The following is a 23,169-nucleotide window of genomic DNA, read 5'->3' as shown; positions in this document are numbered from 1 at the left end:
AGCCAACTTGCTGCATCTTCACATGCATCTCCGCTCTCCCAGGCAGCTGCAGCACGGAGTGGTGCAGAGTTTTGGCTCTCAAGTTTTTGGCCTGTAATGTTGGTTTTTCATTGCTGTATTACTGCAATTCAATCAACAAACCTTACAGCGTACTACTATCTTTCATAGCATTTAGATTTCTGTCATGAAGAGGGTACAAATGACCAAGTGCTGCTGTATTTTATGCAATTTTATTATAGAATAGAAGATGGTTTTTACGCCAGTGAATTAGGAGTCTCCTGGGATTGATGCAGTTCAGCAGTTGTTTTTTCTGCGATGACCCCGGAGGTGCTGTATTTCGGTTACCTCGGGGACCAAGCCTGGTCTGTTCTTTCCGGAAGTAGAAGCTGTATTATTTTTATGCCCTTAAAAAAAAAGGTGACTCCTGACTGGATTTGATTACTTGCTGCCAGAAAGCTGACTGTGATTTCCTCAGGGCAGGCAATTGTCAGAAGGCTGTTGGTGTACCCAGAAGGGATGCATTCCCCCAGGGCAGGGACACAAAGGCTCCTGCAGAGCTTCAGTGAAGACCTGTCATCAGCAGGTGACACCTGGCCCTTGTCTGTTTGCCCTCTTAACTGATGGAGTCTGGGGAGCACTGAGAATTGTGAGGTTCAACCTACTTGGAGAAAAGGCCTCTTTGTAACTAACTGTAGGCTAGTTTGAAGCTGAAACTTGGAGTGATGGCCCCTGAGTAAGTTTCGGCCTTTCTCAGAAAAGCAAAGCCCCTGAGCTGATGGGTCTGGAAAAAAGAGGTTGATGAACAGTAGCTTTTGCAGAGGACCCACAAGTTATGGAGGGTGAGATGCAAGAGGCTGTCTCCCAAGGAAAAGGAGGAAGAACTGTTCTGTAGAGGAACAAAATATTAATGTAATCCAAATATAGAGATTACATCCCCTAATAAGTTCTAGCCTGTAATGTATATTTTCCTTAAGGATCAAATGTAGTGAAAATTTGTATTACTCAGAGTTCCTCTGTATCTAGAGGGACACCATTTGGTTTATAAGCAACGCATTACATATCATCTTCAAAGTATACATGAAGGGCTAGATTAAACTATATACTATTCTTGTTGGTGATAATACTGTACAATCATTAACTTTACCTGTATCGTTCTTTGAAGATGCTCACGAGCCTCGTAATGACTGGAAGCTGGGTGCTTTATGCTGCTGCAATTCATTAGTACGTTATAAGCAAGAGTTTAGAATAACCTACTTTTTGTCTCACTAAATGTTAAGAGAAGTTTTGTTAATTTTGACAAGTGGAAAAACACAGCAATGAATCAGTTCTCAAATGATATACCTTAGTATACAGAGGCTCCTGTTGCGAAGAACTTTGAAAATAATCATGGTTTACTAGCTGCACAATCTTTTTCCCTTTGTTTCTATTCATTTAATTTAAAGTGAAACAACTCAGCATGCAAAACTAAAATTAGCTGCAAAAAAGGTGTAAGTGAATAAACAGGCAAATCCATTAGAGTCGATGGGTTATTGGATCCCTTGCCATTCCTCAGATGGCGGCCTATTAAAAGTGGTAATGTCTGCCTCTGGCATGGCCTTAAGGCAAGAAAGAAGGCCAAGACAGGCATATTTCACATGCATCAGACACAAGAATTAAATAGACCAATGTTCCCTAAAAGACTGAAGTACATCTCTTTCTGACGTTCATCTCGGGCAAAAATTCATTGATCTCAGTATGTCCCTTGGCAATTATAAAATATTAAATCCAAGTCACACTTTTCTAGTTGGCTTAATTTTTTCTCTATTCACAGCTTTCTATTTGATCAATTTTAACAAGTTAGGAATAGCATCTAATAATAAAATAAAAACTGCAGAGTGAAAAAGTTTGTTCATTTGACACTCTTACATTTTTGTATTTAGTCTTTAGACCTTCCTGTCATTTTATTGTATTTTAAATAAATTTGCATGGTAAATGGATGAAAATAATATGTATTTATACTCATAAAACCCCCTGCCACTGTCTCCTTTGAATTAGCAGTTTCTTTTTAAAGCTGGACACTTGTATGTGGCCTTGGTATTGCAGTGAAATCTGTATTTTAAAGCTAAATCTGTGTAGTTAATCACCATTGTTTTTCCTAGTGTCAGACAGTAATTATTGCTGCTTCATGTTTCTCTTTTTATGTCAGACTGGAAAATGTAATATCGGTGAAACCTTACTTCCAAATTACTACTTAAATGAGCGGCTGTGTTTTTTTTCCTGTTTTAACTGAAATTTGGTTTTGTTTGTGTAAATGCCAGTCAGGTGGCAAAATGAACAATAACCTGTCAGAACCTGGATCTATTTTAACATAAATTTGGAGATTTTAACATAGAGTTACAGCAGAACGAATGTCTTTGGTGGTCTTTGCTGATGAGAGGCTCATTTGGGGGAAATTTTTTCTATACAGGCAGTCTACCTGTTCTGTTAGCTTGTTCCCTTCCTGCTTAGCATTCTCATGTGGCTGGCACACTTACAACCTTCCATTCCTTAAATAAGCTCATTCAGTGGCCAACAGCTATAAGCAATCTTGGCTGAAAAGATGTCAAGAAGAATGCTCAGAGTCTTCTTGGCTTTCAAAAAATGACAATTTTTATTATTTACTATCAGCAAAATTACCCCATGGAAAGGTGGGGGGGAGGCTAACCAGTAGGTCTTCAAATTTTAGAAAATTGAAGTTTAAGATTTTGCTTTACGTTTTGGAAACAAGACCCTGTTGCCATGTCTCTACATGTTTATAAACCGCTTTATTTTTTTTTTTTAGTAAGAAAAGCTATTGTAAGTATTAATTAGATATAACAAAAGGAGTATGGCTCCTAGTGTAGCTCCATTAGCACCAACAGAGAGAAACCAGCTTGCCCTGGGTGCCCAGTTTTAGACATGGACAGATTAGATGTGTATTTCGGTGCTTTCTCAATTGAATTTTTAACCTGTAAAACATTTACATTAACGTTCAACCCAACCTGTATAAGATTAGGTTTCCTATCTGTGTTTATAGTCCTGGGCACAGGTTTGGATACACTTGCTGTGAGTTGCAGCTTCCTGGGTGGCCCGGGAAGCGGACTAGCCCACTCTGGTGGCTGCACAGAGTGCCCTGGTTATAAAATGACGATACTAGTACAGCTTATCATCCATCCTGTTCTCTTTCTTTTGCTGTTCGTTAGATTGTTAATTGTGCCTGTCCCTTGCTGTGTCTTTGTACAGCTTATATGGTAAGAGAGCTCATTTTCAGATGAGACTTAAAGGTGGATATAGTTACTAATTGACCAGTATCCACCCTATCCTGCTTGTGACTAACAAAGACGTGTGGGTATACTGCAGTATACGAGGAACACAGCAAAATTCTACTGGTGACTCAGAAGCCACTAGCTGTAGAGATATTTTTTTTTTCCCTTTTTCATTGAGAAATTGTGATCCAGGCATTTAAAAACCACTTCAAGAGCAATGTTACTCAGAAGCACATTGAGTCTTGAAAAAATGCAGCTATAATTTTCCCTTTAAATTTTTTTTTTTTTTTAATTCTTCTGGAAGAGCCACAATTTTAAAAAGATCTACAATATAACCTAGACTAAAATGCTTGTGTGTCTCTCTCTCTATATACATACATATAGACATAGATAATATTTTCTAACTATGTATCTGGTTTGCGGTCGGCCATTTGATATAGCATTATAAGCTGTTTCAAACATGGCTGAGTTAATCTTAATGAAATTAGAACAGTTGTGTTCTGTGTTTGATGACTGTAAGTTGACGGAGTAAGTTGGGTCTTTCCAAGTTTCAGCATACTACTTGTTAATATATTCTCTGTAATGGTGGTTTTGTTGAACAGCCAGCACACCTTTATGACCAGCCAAAATGTGATTTCCATGTCTTACCTAATGGACTGACACATAATACATTATTTATTAAAACCATGATTCTAACTGAAGTTTTGTCTAAGTAAACATCAGTATATTGGATTCAAATGGTACTTTTATTCAAAGTCCTGTTTCCTTTATTGAGTCCCTGCTGTACCATACACTCTTAATCTCGTGCTATTTCTCTCATCTGCCCTGAACGTAACTCTTGCCTATTTTCTTTGAATTTATAAATTGCAGAATTACATTTGCTCTTGAAATCCACTTAAAAATCTGTATTTCAACAAAATGAGACAAAGCAATATTATTTTAACTATACCTCTTCTGAATGTTTCCAAGACTTCACGTTATATGAATAACTGTTGTTCTCCAGCTAGCAGTTTTGTTTTATTCTGCAAAAATAAATATAGCCATTCTTAATTAAAAAGAAGAATCTTTAAACATGAATTAATGATAGTTTAATCAGTTTTCTGGCAGTTTACATGTTTCTTCCTAGTCAGTTCTGCATCATGATATTCTTATACATTATATTATGATGCTATGATCCAAAAGTAAAATTAATAGCTGTAAAAAGTGACAACATTCTGCTGTAAGGATGTGCAATATTGTTTATTAAAATGATCCTGTTTAAAGAACATTTTACTGAACTTCATTTTTCTTGAACTGCATACTAATTTTAAAGGTCAGTGTGGTTAGTTACCATAGTAGTGACCTAAAAATAACCTTTCCAGTGTACCTGTATATTTCTGATCTGTAGTGTTAGCATTCAGAAATGTTCTTTCCCTTAGAGTTTCAGCAGCTAAATAAGTTGCAACCCCTTCAGCTATACTCATAAAAATTTGCTTCCAGACAACATGGTCTGTTTATTGTGTAATAATCGAAATGGCACTAAATTGTAATGATTGCTGAACACTTAGGAATTGCATTAACCACTTAACTGCTAAACTATTTTCCATTTTCTTCTGCACTGTGAAGTATTATATTGATTTCCCTCTTAGTTAGAGCTGCTTACTCAACCTCTGAGATGAACAGAATATTTTAGTAGCCTCATATACTGTCATATTTTGAGTCAATCAGCAGTCACCTTGGCTAAGAATTTTCCAGAGGTTTTTAAAAAAGCTGTCAAGCAAAATAGCTCGCAGTGTTTAGCCTTGAATCTTTACAGAAAAGAGAGGGAAACACAAAACATCTCTGCTAAGTGAGTTAAAAAAATTAGAAGGATTAAATTTTTGTCTTTCTCTCTATATGAAATGGGTTATTTCCTATTACCTTTAATACGCTGCTACTAAGACAAATTAGTTAATAGTTATAGGGCCTTATCCAGGCACTTAATTGTAGCCTGTTATGTGGTGCTGGGAGTTTAATTAAAAATCTAAATGCAGTGATAGGTGAAAAATTTTAGTAGTGCCATTGTTTTCTGTGGGGATGTTGATGACTTTCTAACTATTCTTTAAGTGAGCTAAACTAGACAAACATTTGAGCACTATCAAACTTCAGATCTCCATGATGATTCCTAGCTCTGCCAGTTTTGTTACCAAATATTTTCATTTAAAATTGGTTTCCTTTTCCTCTCAAAGATTTATAGAGGTAAGTTCTGGTCCTGTTTCTGAGAAAACTTGTCAGAAAAAGCAGAGGGGTTTTTGGTTTGTGTTTTTGTGGGGGTTTTTTTAAGCAAAACCTTTCTGAAATATTGCTGCAAAAAAGGGGGGAAAAGGCTGATACAGGTAAGGAAGAGTTAAATAGAAATTGAGCGGGGATGCTGGGGGGCAGCAGTGCTGCAGAACATAGCAGTGTTCGTGCGAAGGCAAGTCATTTCCCGAAACACTGCAGACACATGGCCTGAGGCAGTCTAAAACCTTTGGAGACCAAAATGGCTCGCAGGAGTTAGAAGTAATAAGGTGTTTTTCCCTTCTTTCTCCTTCACTGAAATTCTGTAAGGTTGCTATGCATTACCAAGGAACAATGCCACTATTTTTGTGTTTTATATGGGTATTAAGATCCATTACAATTTGACATTTTTAAGATTGGTTATCCTGTAGTTTGGTGTTAAATTGAAGTTGTTTGTTTTGAATTTAATTCTTTCATTTTTCAAAGGAAAAAAGGCAGCACTGCTGTGCTGATAGCTTACTGAAGTATGCCAGGATTTGATGTTTGAATTGAATATTTGCTATCCCAAAATATAGGCAAAATTACCTGTAAAAGAAGTCTTGGTTGTTTTGTTGCATTCTTTTAATAATTTTTTAAGTCTGAAAGATGCTTTCTGGGTAGCTTTTCACAATCAGGTTATAGAAGATATTGCATATACAATATCTTTAAGGCATACTGTTTCTGGGATTATTTTTAACACCGTGTTGCACATCCAAGATGTATTGTGCTTAACACGACCTGCTTATGATTATTATAATCCTGTATGTTTGCAGCAGCTAAATAAACTCCACATCAAATAAATTACTGCAGCAATGTTATTAGGCCAGCAGCAACGTTAAGGACATTTGTTAACTCTTTTTTAAATACCCTGTCCTTACTCGTTTATTCTAAACATCTATGTTGTTAATTACTACTTAAGTACATGAAGTAGTCATTCAGATATAGCTGTGAAGACCAGCTCAAGAGGATGAGACAGGTTTAGGTCGGGTTCTTAGCCTTGCTCTGAATGTCACAGTGAAGGGGGACCTGTAGCTTGCTGTTTTAGGGTAAACACCCGTAAATCAGGATAGAGCAATGGATAACTGACGTATATTTCCCTTACTGCAGTTACAGCAATAGTCATTACTCCAGCCAGGGAGACCTCATCTCAATCAGCAAGGCATAGTCTGAGCAACTTTCCACACTTGGGCCCTAAAAGTCCAACTTCTTGTTATTAGAGCTGGTGAAAAAAATTTGCAATGAAACTTTCTCTGTCAAAATGTATTTTTGTCAAAGATAAAATGTTTAGCAAAAATACATCTGTTTCAAAAACATATTTGTCAAGAAGGTTTCTCAGCTCCAAGATGACATTTCTAGTGAGAAAGTGAGTCTATTGCTGAGTGGTTGCAGCCCAGATCTGGGAGATGAAAGATGAATAGTGCCTTAGCCAGTGGGTTGACAAGTCTCTCTGCCACTCATGTTTGTTATAACACAGAATGAAAACATTGTTGAGAATTGAAATGTTTTCCAGCTTAGTCTTTATTATGTGGTAAAATGTTACACATTAGAGCCCAATTCAGTGTTCTTTTAAAAATCACTTCTTTCCATTTGAAATTAATCTGAGACCGTAAGGTGTTTTTCTACCTGGCACCAAGAGTGGCCCAGGTCTCGTCTTTATTTGTAATTTAGTGAATTGCAGATACTTGATCATGAAAACAAACAGGATGCTGTCCTTCAAAGGCTACATGGAACATAAAAGCAACTCTGGTAAATTAAAACAAACAAGCAATAATAAAAGAACCTGCAGAAATTTTCTATAGACAGCGTCTAAAAGGTTTCTGTTTCTGTTGGGAAGTTTGCCAGAACGGTGTGAATGTACATGGCTTTTCATCAGCATCGTAGGAAAAACAGATGCAAAGTAAGGAATACTCGATAAGTGTGTTTTGGTTTTGTCATCTGAGCAATGTCTGATTTTCAAATTACAGTCTTGCTTCTCAATGTGATTGAAGCAAACCTCTAGTATATACTTACAGTATTGCCAATTGAAGTATTTTCTCTTGCTTATTACTACTGTTATTCAGTTAATCACAAAGCTCATGGGGCTCTTCGCAGTGTGTGAGGCTGTGGAGGATCACAGCTTGGATAGAAACCTCTCGTTAAATGATTCACCTGCAAACACACTGAGCGACCACAGACAGGACTAACTGCCTGCAAGTGTACAAGTTCCAGGTTGCAAAATGGCTTCCTCTCCTTTGCCCACGTTCTCCTTGGTGAGACCAAGACGCCCAAGCGGAGCGCTTGACCTCCGGTTGCAAAGCCCAGTGGCTGCCGCCAGCCCTGGCCGATGTTTCTCCCATAGCGAGGTTCCCATGTGCTCCCTGTCAGATAAGATCATGGGTTGGCCAACTTTTATTTATGGGCCAATGAATTATGCAGCTGGGGTAATTAGATGTTTTTGTTTTGTGAAACAGGATTATGTTCCTGGGGTGCCAACCTAGGAAAGTCTGTGAAACTGCATAATAAAAGTCATTTTTATGCAGAGGTGGAAATATTTGAATTCAAAAGAGAATTGGGGGGTTGGGGGAAGGAGCTAATGTCCTCATGTATTTGGAGAGGAAAAGCAAAGTGTAAACTCTAGTTGTTATCCATTACAGCTTTTATTTCTCTTGCATTGTATAGGTAGGGAAGAGGCTGTTTTACCATAAACTCCAAAGGAAAATAAGTACTTTGCTCTTCCCCCAAGTAGAGCTATAAAATAGAGATGCTTTTGTGTAGCTGGAAAACATGTATGGAATTGTATTACATATATATTATATGGATAGTCAGGGACTCGGTGTGTTTGTATAGTCACTGTATGCAATTTGTGTAATAGGACCCTGATTACAACTAAATTCAATATTCTTTAATTAAATGATAGTTTCCAATGATACCCTTCAGTTGCATATTTTGAAAGACATTTGAGGTAGCAGACTAGTATGTAGTTTTGACTTCTCTAACCTACATGCCTTATGTTTGTGCCTCAAGATAACATTGAATAACATATTTAAACTATTCAAGTGTGAAAAAGCAAAATTATATCTCATGAACTGATTTCTTCACACATTCAAAAAATCGAATTCCCCTTTTGTTCAGATACTAAAAAGAAATCGGAAGGGAAACAGTATGCGTAGAAATAATACGGTATTTCAAAATGGAGAAGATATGAATACTTTTAGTGAGAAGGGATTATACTGATTTTAAAAGTTGAATCATTTTACAAAGTATTCTTTTACATAGTTTTCATTGTGTAGGCATTACAGTCTGGTTCAGTTGATAATGAGTCAGAGAAGTTTACTGAGCTGTTACGATTTAATATTTTGAGTTGAATCTAGATATTTTAAAATAGTAATTGGTGATAACTATATTTGAGTCTTTCTTCAATTTCATCATCCATAAGAACTAGTACTGTCAAGTGCTAATGCTTTGTTTACATATCATAAAAACTAGAGGTGCATATGTTCTTATGGCTATCATTAGTACTTATTAAATATATATTTATGTTTTCCATATGTCTGTGTATATGTAGTAGTTTTGTTAGGGTATGTATGAATTCACTAAAGCCACGGTCTTTCATGGATTTTAATTACTGTGTAGCTATTCTTTGAGTTTTTGTAAACAAGGCAGACTCTCAATTTTAAAGCAGTCCTCCAGATGAGCTGTGCTGGCAATCCCTAGAATTAAAGCTTAGACTTCAAACTCCAACATCTATATGAAATGGAACTTGATGACATGGGATGCAAGTCTTAAAAGAAACAAAAACAAAAAAACAACCCAATAATAATAAAAGCTTCAAATATCCTTTCTCGATTTACAGACTCTGTCCAGTTTTCCAAACTTTGGGGAAAACTTACGTTTATTGCCATAAAATTAACATTTTTTTTTTTTTCAGTATGATGCTACTGTTCAGTTTTGGCAGGTACGCAGAGTAGCAAGGTGGTATGGTGTTACAGTAATGTTGCTGTTTGTGCAAAAAACCAATTAGACCCGGTCTGCTTCACAGTGTGAGTTGGTTAGACAGAAACTGAGTCAAGCACTGTGGGGAACACAGCTGACAACCTGAAGTTTGCTCTTGGAAAGTATTGTGTCCGCTGTAGCTTCACTGAAGGTGATGCACTTTTCTAAATAAGAGCATAATAGAAACAAAGTACTTTATAAATGAGTATGTAAAGAGTATGGCAGGCTCTTCAGTACTGGCTTTCAGAATAAAGAACGTTCTGGTTACAGACTTGTATTAACTGGAGGCGGGGGGCAAGCCTGCAGTTTTGAAGGAATGACTTGTTTAATACCCTGACCAAATTAAGCCACCTGGGGAGCAGTGAAGGCTTCTGAAGAGCAGCATATAATCTGGCTGTCTGTTTTGCTGCAATTTAATTTTAAAAGGGTAAGTAGAAGCCAAGATCTAAGAACTGTGGCAGTTAGCGGGAAAAGCTGATATGGGATTATCAAGGTTAGAGTTCAGATAGAACAGATGGTAAAATAGTTATAACCTACTGTACCATATGTTACTGCTGCACATGTTCAGGTAGCACATGATATGTACTGTGTGGAAAGATCAGTGATCCTAACACAGGTTTTTAAAAAGACCAAAAAAGCTCTTGAAAAATTAATTTCATAATTTCAGGCCAGGTTAATGAGAAAGCCGTAATTGGTTAAACTGCACAACAGAACTCACTATTCCAGAAAGAGATAAACAAAATTAGGCATAGCGTGCAACTGTATCTTTTCTAATTCCCAAAAAGCTAAAATGAAGCTTGTATTTCAGGAAGTCTGTTTCAGGCTTGTTATACTTGAATTTCTGGAGAAAGTATTTAAAGAAAAAACAAATCCACAGCACTTGAAATCAGACCATTAAAAACAGGTTACAATTTGATTTATGGTTTTTCTAACTTTTCATCAGGGGCTAGATTTTCAAAAGAGCATGCAATCTTATTAAGGTGCCAATGAAGTGATAAATTTCTCATTGGAAACAACTGGAGCTTCACTGGGTTAGAGCACTTTGGAAAATACGACTCCTGATCTATAATCTCTCCTGTTACTACTCAGACGCTTTTTAAAGAATCTGATGTGATACCATGAAAATAGGAAGACAGAAGACAAGGAAGAGTAAAAAGGGTTAATCAAGTCAGAAGTACTGGGAGAAGAAGTGGAATGGTAGCAAAGAAGAAAAATGAAGGCAGAGAGTTGTGATTTGGAGTGGTGCTAAAGAGCCTCTGGGCTTGAGATTCATCTCGCATTTTATAATGCTCATGTTGTATTGTATCATAATGCACTTGCTCCTACTAGAGCTAGCTGCTTCTCCTCTCTTACTGCCAATGGTAAAAATAGGCCAGTAGCATCATTCCATACTATTGAGTGCATTCTAAATTCCGTGTTGTTTTTTCACTTGCCTCTAATTAATTTAGTAATCCCTTTCAGTGTGTGTGCATGTGTACGTTGGCGTATGTCTGCTTGGTTGCCCTCTTCCGTCATCTGTTCGAGTTCTCACGTTGCTGATGATTGGTTGTGCCAGCTCCTTTCCAAAGACAGTGAATATATTACACTCCACTGCCTTCTGTTTAACTTGCCCCTCAAAAATCCCATCACGAGCCTCTGTTTTTGGCTAGTACTTTGGGAAAGTTTTTTCTTCTGTAGTTGCAACCCTCTTTTTTTATATATAATATTCATGTTTATTTTATTTTGGGAGTAATTAGATCCGGGAGACTGTCAGTTTACACATTGATCATTGTCAACTTTCGGAACCTGTTAGTAATTCAGTATCTATCAGATGATTTATGGTATTAGGCAATTTTGTGTCTGTCTTAGACTTATTTCCTATTACATATTATAATCTGTTTTAATTAGAATTGTTTGTAATGGAGCCTTTGATTTTGACTCTCTGTTTTTTAATATTTTAATATATTAATAACTATATATATATATATATATGGGTTTTTCCCCCAATAAAGGAAAGGTAAAGTTAGCTGTGATCACTTACTTGTTAATTCTTCTTTTCTTGAGGTAGTCTGAGTGGTATCAAACTTATCAGGACAGTAAAGGTGAGAAGGTAGAGTAAGGTTTAACATCTGAAAAAGTTTTTGTATATCACCATGTCTCCTCCATGATCACCTGTAAACTGAAGAGAGGTTTTTTTAGATATTGATATGGATTGCTGAATCATTTTGTTAGAGCAAGATACAGTTGGTTAAAGAATATTCTTGAAAGTTTTTGTGATGCATTTAATCCCACTTTATAAAAAGAGGTGGATCTGGGATAATTGGGAGAGTGAAAAGGTTAAATTTACAAAAACAAGTAAGTGTGGTTTTTTTTCAAATGGCTTAGTTTGAAATTCAAGGTTTATTCTCTGTTGTTGGCTGTGTTGAATATAAGTATCTTTAAAAGGTTGGTTGTTTGCTTTGTGGTGAAATGGATTGGAGGGAGATAAGGATTTGGGAATTCATGAAGTAGGAGGGGATTACAAGGTTTTTTAAATGTTAGAGCAAAGTTTAAATTGTCAGTACAGTGTTTATAAGTTGAACTGATCTGCTTTTTACTTAAGGCTTGGCTGTCTTATTTTGTCTGATAATGGAGAGAAAGGAAAAACCTGGATTGACACTAAGAGGTTAGAGGACAGTATGAAGCAAAGGTTTAAAAAAACCAAAAAGACAATGGAAGTGTGTATGCTGAAGCAATTTGAAGCTGGGCGGCAGATCAGATTGCAGTGTGGAGGACAGAGCAAATGAAGAGTGGTGGAGACATGCAGGATGTGAAGTGTATCTGCTTTGAGTCCTGGAGAAGTGATCCTGGTAAGACAGAGGGGCAGGGGACTTAGAAAAGGACTTGAGAAAGAGAACAGCATGATAAACAGCACATGGTGACTGTGATGTGCGAGGGACTGTCTTCATAATGTAGAAAGGAAAGCTAAAGAACTTACTGAATGGGGGCTCCTATGAGCTTACTGATATCTGTAGGAAAGAAAACCCACCTTGTTTCCTTTTTTGGAGCCATTCTTCGAGGAGTTTGTGCTGATCTGATTTAAGTTTTTTGAATATTTTCTGAACAAACAAAACCACTAACTTAAAAAGAGTCAAGAGTGAGACTTAACTGTAAGAAGCAGAAATGTTAAATCAAGCACTGAGTGGCTAAATGATTCAGTCACTTCTCCCTGCTGAACTCTATCATCTCTCCCTCATGTCTGAAATGCACCAAGCCTTAATTATATTCCATGATATCTGCAGTAATAGAGTGTTAGCAGTCTTCCACATTTTATTTACAAATGTTAAGGTCTATTTCCTGTACACTGGTCTGTGTTCTGACAATGTGTTTATCCTGCAAGCTGAAGGTATTAGCATTTAGGGCTTAATTTTATTGCCACTCAATCCAGAGATAACCGCATTGCCTGCTTTGTTTTCTTTTATTTAATGGGCTGGGTGTACGAATTAGGGCCATATACTACCCTCAGTCCACAGAGGAGCCTCTGCTAATTATAGGGAAAGGTTTATACCACTGTTTGGAGATTGTAACTAATCTGCGAGCAAATTTTACACGGGAATAAAACGTGCCAAGAGCTGGTAGATCTGTGGCTATTTTTGCCCTTTGCTTGGCAAGTGGTGCATAAAGTCACTTGATTGGCACTTGCACAATTGCTGGGAGTGCACAAGATGGCCCACAGTTGCAAACATAATTATTTTAAAGTCTGGGTGTTATATATCATAATTAGGCTTAAGAACTGAAAGTCAGTTGAGATGAATGAGGGCAATTCATGCTCTCAAGAGCTAAGAAAGTGATTTTGCATTTAGATTTTGCATTTGTAAGATTTTTTATTTCTTTTTCCTTCCCCACAAGCGTTAAGATTTAGATACTTCTCTGTCTCCCACTTGTCCCCTGGGAGGACTGGCAATATGTGAAACAGCTATATGATATCTGTGTCTCACCTAAAATAGGTGAGATATAGCTAGCACATAAAGTGTCATGATACACTTAGTGCTGATTTTTTTTCTTCAACAAAACCTGCTATGAATGAATCTAGTCCCTCACCATTATCTTGTCCCCTACAGTTGTTCAGCTCAGCATGTCTTCAGTAAGAGATACAGCAAAAAAGCAACCTTTATGGGATAGCAATGATGTATATTTTAATTAGATATTTAAACAATTAAATTTTACAGTTATGTGTCTAGAGATTGATGAATGTAGAGAATATTTTAATTATTTTAAGTTTCTGATTAAATTAATGTCACAATCATACTGGTTAGAAAAGAAAGGACCACCCACTATGTAAAATTGAGATAGTTTTGAACTAATATCAAGGATTGCCACCAGAGAAAATTCAGATGGGAATCAAATATGATTCAAGAAAAATGTGAATCCTGCAAGTTGGGCTGTAGCGCTTCCCGCAAAGTTGGTTTGATGTTTCTTGACTCTTGAGAGAGAATATAGGAATGTACAGTATGACTGGGCAGGAGGAAGTTGGGCAAGTCCTTTCTAAAAAAAAAACCAACAAGAAAAAACAAAACCAAAAAACCCCACAAAAAAAAACCAACCACCCCCCGATAATATTGAAAGATGTGAAAGGAAGAGCACCACAATGCTTGAAAACTAACAATAAAAAAAATTGGGAGGATTAGTATTTCAAAGGGAGCAGCACTTGATTAAACATTTGGAAAGCATGGGAGGAGAAACATTCCAAACAAAATTAAAATTTATGTGTATGATGGAAACAGGATAAATAGAATATTCCACTTATAATTACCGCTGCAAGAATGCAGCCCAAACTTAGAGTTCTTAATCAGGTAAAATTGTCATTGCTTTTAAGTCCAAGTAAGGTAGTGAATTGTGGTAGGTATGAGATGTTTGTGGATAAAGATGTTGGCAAGATCTATAGCTGCAGTGAAGAGCAGGTCCATGAACAAAGTAAACGAAGAGACTTGGAGCCTGCACCACCGAGCAAGTCGTGAGTGTGTTGCAAGAAGTCAGAGGATACAAGGCATATGTTTTTATCACATATCAACTGAGGGATACTGAAAGATCTTTAAAGGTTAGAAGTCTTCGCAGAATGCAGAGCTGTATCTCTCTGCAGGAAAAACTAGAGGTTTTCTTTTTCACATTAATGAAGTGATTATTCAGAGATCTGCATGGAGAAATTGATTAAGAAGTTAAAATTAGTTGCAGTCTGGTTTCTTCCTGAAAATGACCTGTTGGGGACCAGGCAGCTGAACACCCATCTCCCTTGAGCAGGTAAATGCCACAGCCCGTAGCTGCCCTACATTCATCTGCATTGTCTGTTTTCATTTGGGCAGATTTCTCTCCTTCCCGAGTTGCTTCTCGCTGAAACTGCTTTTGACCCCGGCTCTCATTCGGTTTGTGGGGGGAAGGAATAGGTGGTCAGATTGGTAACAGATGCCAGGGTTCTCTCAGCTGGAAGTTTTTGGTGTGATGCTGTTTTACAAAGCAGGTTTTCAATTATAATAGTACTCGCATATGTGACTTAGCTTAACATAATAAAGGCAAAGCACAGGTACATATAAAGCATTCTTCTTGTAATGGCAGCCCATTTCTTTGGGTTGAAATAACATCATGTAATTATAAACTAAAATGATCACATCTAAAGAAAAAATTTTCACTGTATCCATGTCTTAGTATGATTTACCTTCCTCTTATTATTTCTTAATATAAAAATTACTGCATGCTGTCTTTGAAATGTTGCAATTGTGTTGGTATTTGAAGTACTTGTAAATACTTGTGCAAATCAGTTTTTCTGATGTTTGTCTGCAGGGCGAGGTGTGTGTTTATGTGCCCAGGGGAAATGAGATGCATTTGCATCCAAGAGGGTGTAGCAAGCGAACGCGTGCCAAAACGGAGTCTGTAGGAACAGTTGCACTAAAATAGTACAGGATAAAAATGTTTGCAGATGAAAATAACTAGCTTCCAAAGAAATAATGGTATCTAATCCTCCCTGTAAATGTTGCTGATCTGAAGGCCTAAATGGTAGTTTTTGGTGATGAATCTTTCTAAAGACACTTGTAAAAGCACGGTATTGTGCATATGAAGATGCACAATCTTCTTGGACATATAATTATATTTCATATAGTATTGTTAACCTTTGAGGTGCTGACAAACGGTTATTACTTACTTTTCTGTACTTCAGGGGAATACTGATTTAAGGATGTTTCGGCTCTCATTTAAATCAGTAAAATCATTACTGTTAGCCTCAGTAGGTCCTGAATTAAAACCTAAATTACGTGGAACAGCTAGTCACATGTAATATTATACCTGTTTTTCATGTACAAAGTACCTCTCAGCCAAAGATCTAATAGCACTCTATGCAAGTAAACATCATTGCTGCAGAATATTTCCAGAATATTTTTTATGATCCAAGACCTCTTATGAATAAGAGCAGACTAAGATAGACCTTATCTTCCCACTCCTCTTCAGTGCATGGAGGTTGGAGAGACAAAATTCCTGGTATTGTTTTACTCCATAGATAGCTTGGCTTTGAATTGTTACTGTACGATTCCCACCTTCAGACTTTGGCTTGAAGTGTAAGTCTGCCACAAGGATGTGCCATGTAGCCTGGGAAGAAAACCAGCAGATCTTTTATCATTATTGCCTTGTCTTTCTGGGTCACAGAGAAGCAATAGCCGCAGTTCAAGACTATGTTCAAAGGAGAGATCTCAGAACTGAATTGTTTTCTGGTGAAGGAAGGATGGATAAAATATTAAATGCAATTTGCCCTCATCCTTGTGTTTTCTGACAAGAATATCCTGTACTGTATTTCCATGGTTCTGTACTCCAAAGCTGAAGGTAGACAGATTTGTGAAAAATGTTATTTATTTAACAGTAGAAATCATTATTTTAAAAATAAGCATAGATTTTGTATTACATGTGCTTTCTTATGTGAAAGCACTTCTATCTCAAGCAAGGAACAGCACATTTTTGAGAGTTACTCGGTTTAATTTTCATACACCTGCTGCTGTAATTATTGTAATTTAACGCACAAAGACATTTTAACTTTCTGAGTAGTAGGGGAGTTTGTCCATGAAAATTTCAGACTAGGTGTGTCTGTCTCTTGCAGCCCTCTTTCCCAGTAGCCTGTAGACTGTTTGGGAAATACTGGCTAAACCTGGTGGTGGGCACCAGCAGAAGGGGGACAGAGGTAGGAAGGAGCTCAAGATTTTAAGTCCCTACAATTTCCATGTGAACTGTTGGTTTGGATGCAGGAGGGAGAGACATGCTGGTCTCACCAGCAAAGAAAGGCTGCAGTATGAGCTCCACAAGCTTTTGGGGTAAGTTTGGCTTGGGGGCCACATGTCTACTGGGTGGCTGATGAGCACATGCAGCCTGGTGGTTCATCCACCCTGCGGGACGATGATTGCCTAGCTGGTACGTGAGGGTGGGAGAAGAGCCAACCATGGAGTAGTTCTGAGACTTTTTTGAAAAAGGTGAAGGTTTGGGAGGTGGGGGTTTGTGATAGGTGGAGGGTAGTAGAGAGGACTGAGAATGTTTCTGGAGGAGGTAAGAGGGGATGAACACTCTGTAGAGGAGCTGAGCTGGGTCTACTGTGGTAAGAAGTAGTACCAGAGAAATGTGACACATCTGTAAGAAATGAGGCTTCATTAGCTTCTCTGTGCACAGGACTATTTGTTTTAATTTCTACCCTGTCACTGTGAGGGCGTATGTTTCTTTGGTGGGTTGTTGTGTATTTACCTAGTGATCAACCAAGTCTTTGGTCAGTGTTTTATTTTGAACCGTTTTTATGCTGCTTTTCCAACAGCATGAGTTTTCTCATAGAGGACAATCATGAAAATAGCAAACAGGCTGAGATGGGTGGCCCAAAACTTGTGTCACATCTGACATAAATTCAAATTGCTTCAAAATGTGCATACTGAACCAGTAATTACTCTGATTCTTCTTCTTACGGCATAATTTCAAGCTAGGTAGCTTCCAACAGTTGAATTAAGCTTGTTATTTAACACTGTTATCCAACACTGTTATTTAAAATAATGTAAGCTATATATACATCAGCTGTGCGTATCTGAAGTGCATTAAAGCCCATTAAAGTAGATGGAATCTGACTGTTTCAGTGGGTCTTGGGTTACAGGTTAACAGAGAGCATGGCACCATGGCGTTTTTGCAAATTCCTGCATTTGATTTTGTGTGAACTGATTTTCTCTTCAGTCCCAGCTGGGAGCAGGAGTTGCGTGGGGATCTCAGGAAAGCCCCGTTGTAGCCCACCTCTCTGTAACCTCGCGAGGAACACGTGGAGCACAGAATAACTTGTTTGCTCTTTGCTGTCTTCCTTGCTGTCCTGTGGGATTGGCAGCTGCCAGGCTCAAGGCAGTCACCGGCGGCCTTGGTGTGTTCCAAGAAGGCAGGATGGAAAGGAGAAGAGGCAGTGGGGAAAAGGGGAGGACAAGAAGGAAGGGGATAAGAAGTTGCTGTAACTCATGTATGCAAGCGATCTCAAAATGAAGAGGCAGAAAGAGTTCATATATAAATTAAGTTTTTTCCTGGTCTGGAACATCTTTAAATTCCCCTTAAATTATAAATAGAATTTCACTGATACAAAAACTAGTACTGATGTATATTTGAATGGGTGTGACTTGGAAATAGCTTGGGTGTGGCAGGCCAGGAAATAAAGGATGTAAACAATTTACAACCATTTATTTTTTTATTAGAGCTTTTATCTTTGTAACTCTTATTTGTTGCCATAGATACAGACAACACAGGGCTTGTTCGGGTTAATGAAAAGTCTGTCATGCTGATAAAAAAATGTGATTTTTCTTGAGAAAAATCTGCATTACTTCAATTCCACTATTCTTCGCAATTAATTTTAACTATGCTTGTATTCATGTATATAATTTTAAAAACGTGGCATTTAGTAGTCTACATTTTTATATAGCATCTGCAGAATAATTTTGAGTATGATGCAGTACCAAACAAATTGGTCTTTAATTTAAATTAGAGACTATATTGACAGATATACATTACTATTCTGTCAGTTTACAGATGTGCTTCTGTACTTTCTGAAATTATCCTTGTGATTTTTTTTTTTCCACCTTGAAAAGCTATTACAGAACATTATCAGGTAACTGATTGGCTCACAAGTGCAGTTCTGAATGGGCACAGCTTAATGTCATGTTTTGATGTTGCATTAAGTATATGCTCTTCCTACTAAAAGTTCAGTATCTCAAGTGATAAATGCAATGAATATGACTTATCGCATCTTAACTCCAGCTACTCTGTCCAAATAGAAAGCAGTTATTTGCTGTAACTGTACCTCAGCTGATTCAAGAAATGGTTTAATATGGAGCAACACTTTAAAAATTAAGTAGCTTTTCTATTTTTGGTAAGTGTGTGCAGGATGGTTCTAGTCCGTTGTGCTACGGACGGTATTTTTTAATGGACTTTAAGGTGGCCCCATTTCTTACAAGTCTGTCTGTCACTGTTCAGGAACTGTAGTCAGGATGAATCTGAAATAAGTATTACTTGGGGCAGGGGGAAGAGATGTACCATGTGGGGAACAGAGAAGAAAGAAAAGTACTTTTGAGTCAGCTTGATTTAAAATGAATACATATACGGTGGTTTCTTGGAGAGTTGGAAACAGTGGCAACAAACAGTTGCTTCCCTGGCAAAGGGAAGCATGGTCGAAGTGCAGGCGGGAGGCAGCTTAAGGCAGGGTATCGTTGCAGACCTGTGGAAGACAAAGAGTACCGGTTTAAATGATGCTATTTCTTTAAGGAATGCAAAGCGTTTTGGGGTAAAGGCTGAATTTAGAGCATCCCTACATAAATGGATTGTGCACTGGGGATGCGTCTGGCTTCAGCATGGATGAGCAACCCTTGCAGCTGCAGCACATGCTTTTCCTATGAGCAGTGAGGTTAGGTGGTAAATCAATTAATCTATTAACAGAAGCTACTCCATACTGGAGAACGGAATCCCTCAGATCAAATGCTCACGGTGCTCGAAGGTTGTGGGCTTCTCCCTCTCTTGCCTGCAAGCTTAGCCACATTCATTTTATTGCATTAAGCCCTTTGTGTTTGTGGTTACAAGAGAACAGGATTTGCCCCACTACTGTAATTTAATAATCAGGTATAGGAGAAGTAACTTGGATGGTATAGTTCTGCAAGGAGTCTGACTGCTGGTACACAGAGAGAAAAACAACGGAAAAAACAGTGCCACGTCTTACTTGCAATATACCATATATCTTTCCCCTTAACTGTATTTTTAATGGCTAGAATCAAGATCCTAGAATAAGTATTTCCTGGGGAAAGAAAGGTAGGTTAGCATGAGCAGCAGTAAGTACATTTGGGATTTTAAAAGTATTGAAAACTTCGCCAGACGTCTTAGAGGTTTGAAAAAGAATTTAAATCTTCTTAGAGATTAAAACCTATTTTTCTATGTTAGAACAGTTTATTTTTCCAGAAATCAATAAAAATTGATAATAAAAAAAATTAAAAATTGATAATAAAAACAATGGTCTCCTAAGGATGAAAAAGGGTTGAATGTGTGCGTGTATCAGGTTTCAGTTTTAAACTCAACAAGACTGCAGCGAGTCTGTAATTGTGTCCTTGCAGTTTCTAAATACTTAGATGACCGTGTTCTCAGGCCCAGTTTGTGGATTTTCTCTCTGCACAGAGAGCCAGGATGAGGTATGCACTAATTCAGTAGCTTTGAACCAATTTAAACAACAAAACCAAGTATTTAACATCGCTTTAGAGAATAGTGTACTGATGTTTGTCTTTATCATCGCACAATGTCTTTGTGATTTTTCTGTTTCATTTTTCCATCTATCAGCTGAACGTTGGTTGTGTACTCAAGCAAGATCGTTCAGCGTCTCCCCACACTGAGCCTTTCCCTCAGTAGACCCACAGGAGAGAATCGGGGTCCCCGTGGGATCAGTAGACCCACAGGAGAGAATCGGGGTCCCCATGGGACTTAGAGCTGTGGAGGTTATTGTGGTAGCAACATCCCAATACACCACTCACCTTTTTCCAGCCCTAGACCCAGGATTTGGAGTAGGATGGTGCACACGTTTGATACACTGAAGATGGATTTATCTGCTGCAAATAGTTTTGTCCTTAAAAGACTCCTGAAATTAAACTGGTCAAATACGTCCCTGGTTAACATGACTGTAGCAGGAGAATTAGTCAGACACATTTGTCCCGAGTTGTAAAGGAACAAGGTCTAGCCTCACGTGTGTTTTCACTTGAGTTAAACTCAGGGTTAACTTGGTGAGACTCAGGAGAATGGGGGTATGGGGGGGAACCTCAATTAATACTTTCAGAATTAGACTCTTAATAATCCATTTAAGATGTTTAAAATAATCCAGCAGTTGGTAGTTGTAAACCCGAGAGTATGCGGAAACTCTTTACTGTTGCAGGACTTTTGACTTTGCTGTGTTTTCTTCGTAGGGTCTCGGTATGTCTGGTGGAAGTCAGGCTGGCTTGGGGAATCCTTCATCCAGGCAGTATGCACGACAGAAAATAACTCGCGTAAACCTCAGGGACTTCATCTTCTACATGGAACAGGAAAGAGAAATGAGCCATTCTCTCCTGCTCTATCGAGCTTTGCTTAAATAAAGCCAAGAATTGTACTGATTTCTCCATACAGAAGCTCAACTTGCATTGAAAAGCTGTCATTTTAATGTGCCTTCTATTTTTTTCAGAAGTCAATGTTCCAGTAATTTTGTTTTGTAAAATTGTCAGACACATGCAATAAATTCCCTTTATGTAAAAAAACAAAAAACAAAAACACCCCAGACACCAAAAAATGTGCAAAAGGTTTTAAAATGTTAACTCCACAGATAAACCAACATCAAAGTCTTGCTCCATTTGGCCATTTTAGGTAAGGCTGAAGCAGATGGCGTTGCAGTTGGGCAGATGGCAAGACTGCTGCAGTGGCTCACCTAGACCAGCTCACGGCCAGGCCTGGGACGGGTTCACAGGACTGGGACCCAACTGTGGTGTTGTCCTGTATGTTCACGTAACGGTGCTGGTTTGTTTTCTTTTTAGTTTTACTAGCACTGTTTCCACTGACTAACCATGGTGATACCCGTTTGTTATTTTAAATTAGTTATAATTGCAATTTTTTGCACAGCTAAGACAATAGCCACTGCACACTCTCACAGGTTTTATATATTTAGGATTTTTGCTTTTACTGCACAGCTCATTTCCTGAGCCATTTGCTGAACCAAATCCTAAGTGTATGAAATCTGTGCGTTCCGGTCCCAGCTGAGTTACCTTGACTGGCTTCCAGTTGTTTTCTAAGTCTCTTCAACCTTTTGCACATTTGTAGCAGCTGGTTAGTAACACGAATTAAAGTTGGGTTTTATTTTCTAAAAAAAAATAAAATAAAAAAAAAAAATAAAAAAAAAATCTTAATTTATTTATTGCAAAGAGTATGGTTTAATGGTGGTTTTAAAAGAGAGTATTGTTCAGTAAAGATTTTAAAGTATTCTATATGGATTTTTAAAGTCACTGTAAAGGAGGATTTTGGGGGCCGGTTCCACTCTCGGAGAGTCAGGAGAGCAGGGGTGCGCGAGCCCTGGGAGCCTGGTGCCGCCGGGCGGGCGGGGCAGCGCCGCAGGGACGGGCGATGCCTTTGCCTTGGACGATTGGACCCGAGGACTCCGGTCCGGAGAGGCTCATGAACAAGCGCATGACTTTAAGCATAATGAGTAGTTTTAAGTACTTAACGGTGGGATGAATGCTTTTTAAATGCTTTGCTGAATTGGAATTTAAGGGGCCCACACCAAAGCCAAGCAAAGTCAGTGTGAGTCTTTTAAATGGCTGTGGGATAGAGCAGGCAGGTGGGCACGAGTTGTTCTACTTCAAACCTAACAGTATTATCAGTAACCATGGAAGGGAGACATTTACTTATTTATCTTTTCCATTTTTACTATGTTATGCTTGCCACTTTTTTGAGGCAATTTTTTTTTGATGGGAAACCATAGCGAAAGCACAAATAGAACTATTTGTCCAATAGTTTTAAAAACAAAAGTTTTAATTATTTTTTAAGGTTTATGAAAAGCAGAAGAAAATTTATACTGCTGCTATTTAGCCAAAAGATTATTCATAAGGTATTTAAGGCCAGGAAGTGTAAAATTATGTTTTAAATGTATTGATAATTTGTACATATTGTTTATAAAGGCCTTGTGTTTATTAGAAGTATGTTATTTTGATGATTTCTGTACATACTCGTAAATACCCCCAATTTGTGTGAAAACATACTCCCTTATTTGTACTTATTTTGTAAAGAAATAAAACGATTTACTAAAGTAACACGACGAGTGACATACAGCATTAATTTATCAAACATGAATTTCACATTGTCTTGTAGTTCTTAAGCACTGTTCAGAAACATTTTGCATTAAAATATTAACAGAATACCCACAAAGAAATATTAAAACCAAATACTTCAGTGTTTTGTTGTGCTGATTCTTATCCTTTGTCAAACATCTAATAAAATTGTCAACAAACCCCAATGCTATTAATGCAGTGAATGAATGCACTCAACAGTCGCTTTCTCAAAAGCGATTAGTCCAATGAGCACAACATAACATTCTCTCTCTCGCTTGCTTTCCGAGACGTGGGAGCACAGTGGTCTAACAGGGCTGTACAGAAAGTGCTAGCGAAGA

General features: G+C 37.8%; 1 protein-coding gene across 1 annotated transcript in view; it reads left to right on the top strand.

Annotated features, from left to right (window-relative positions):
* LOC309409571 (transcription initiation factor TFIID subunit 4-like) overlaps window positions 1-22,727 on the top strand; it is a gene marked incomplete at its 5' end in the record, with an annotated part of 148,095 nt that extends 125,368 nt beyond the window's left edge. Inside the window, one exon of the mRNA XM_082005740.1 lies at window positions 20,945-22,727. Within this exon, the coding sequence (XP_081861866.1) occupies window positions 20,945-21,112 (168 nt within the window). The 3' untranslated portion in view covers window positions 21,113-22,727. The remainder of the gene's footprint in view (window positions 1-20,944) is intronic.
* Window positions 22,728-23,169: the final 442 nt, after the last annotated feature.

Source organism: Phaethon aethereus (assembly GCF_964289735.1).
Source record: "Phaethon aethereus genome assembly, chromosome: 13".
Classification (NCBI taxonomy): domain Eukaryota; kingdom Metazoa; phylum Chordata; class Aves; order Phaethontiformes; family Phaethontidae; genus Phaethon; species Phaethon aethereus.
Note: the sequence above shows the minus strand (reverse complement) of the source record. Positions and strands in the feature narration are given on the sequence as shown.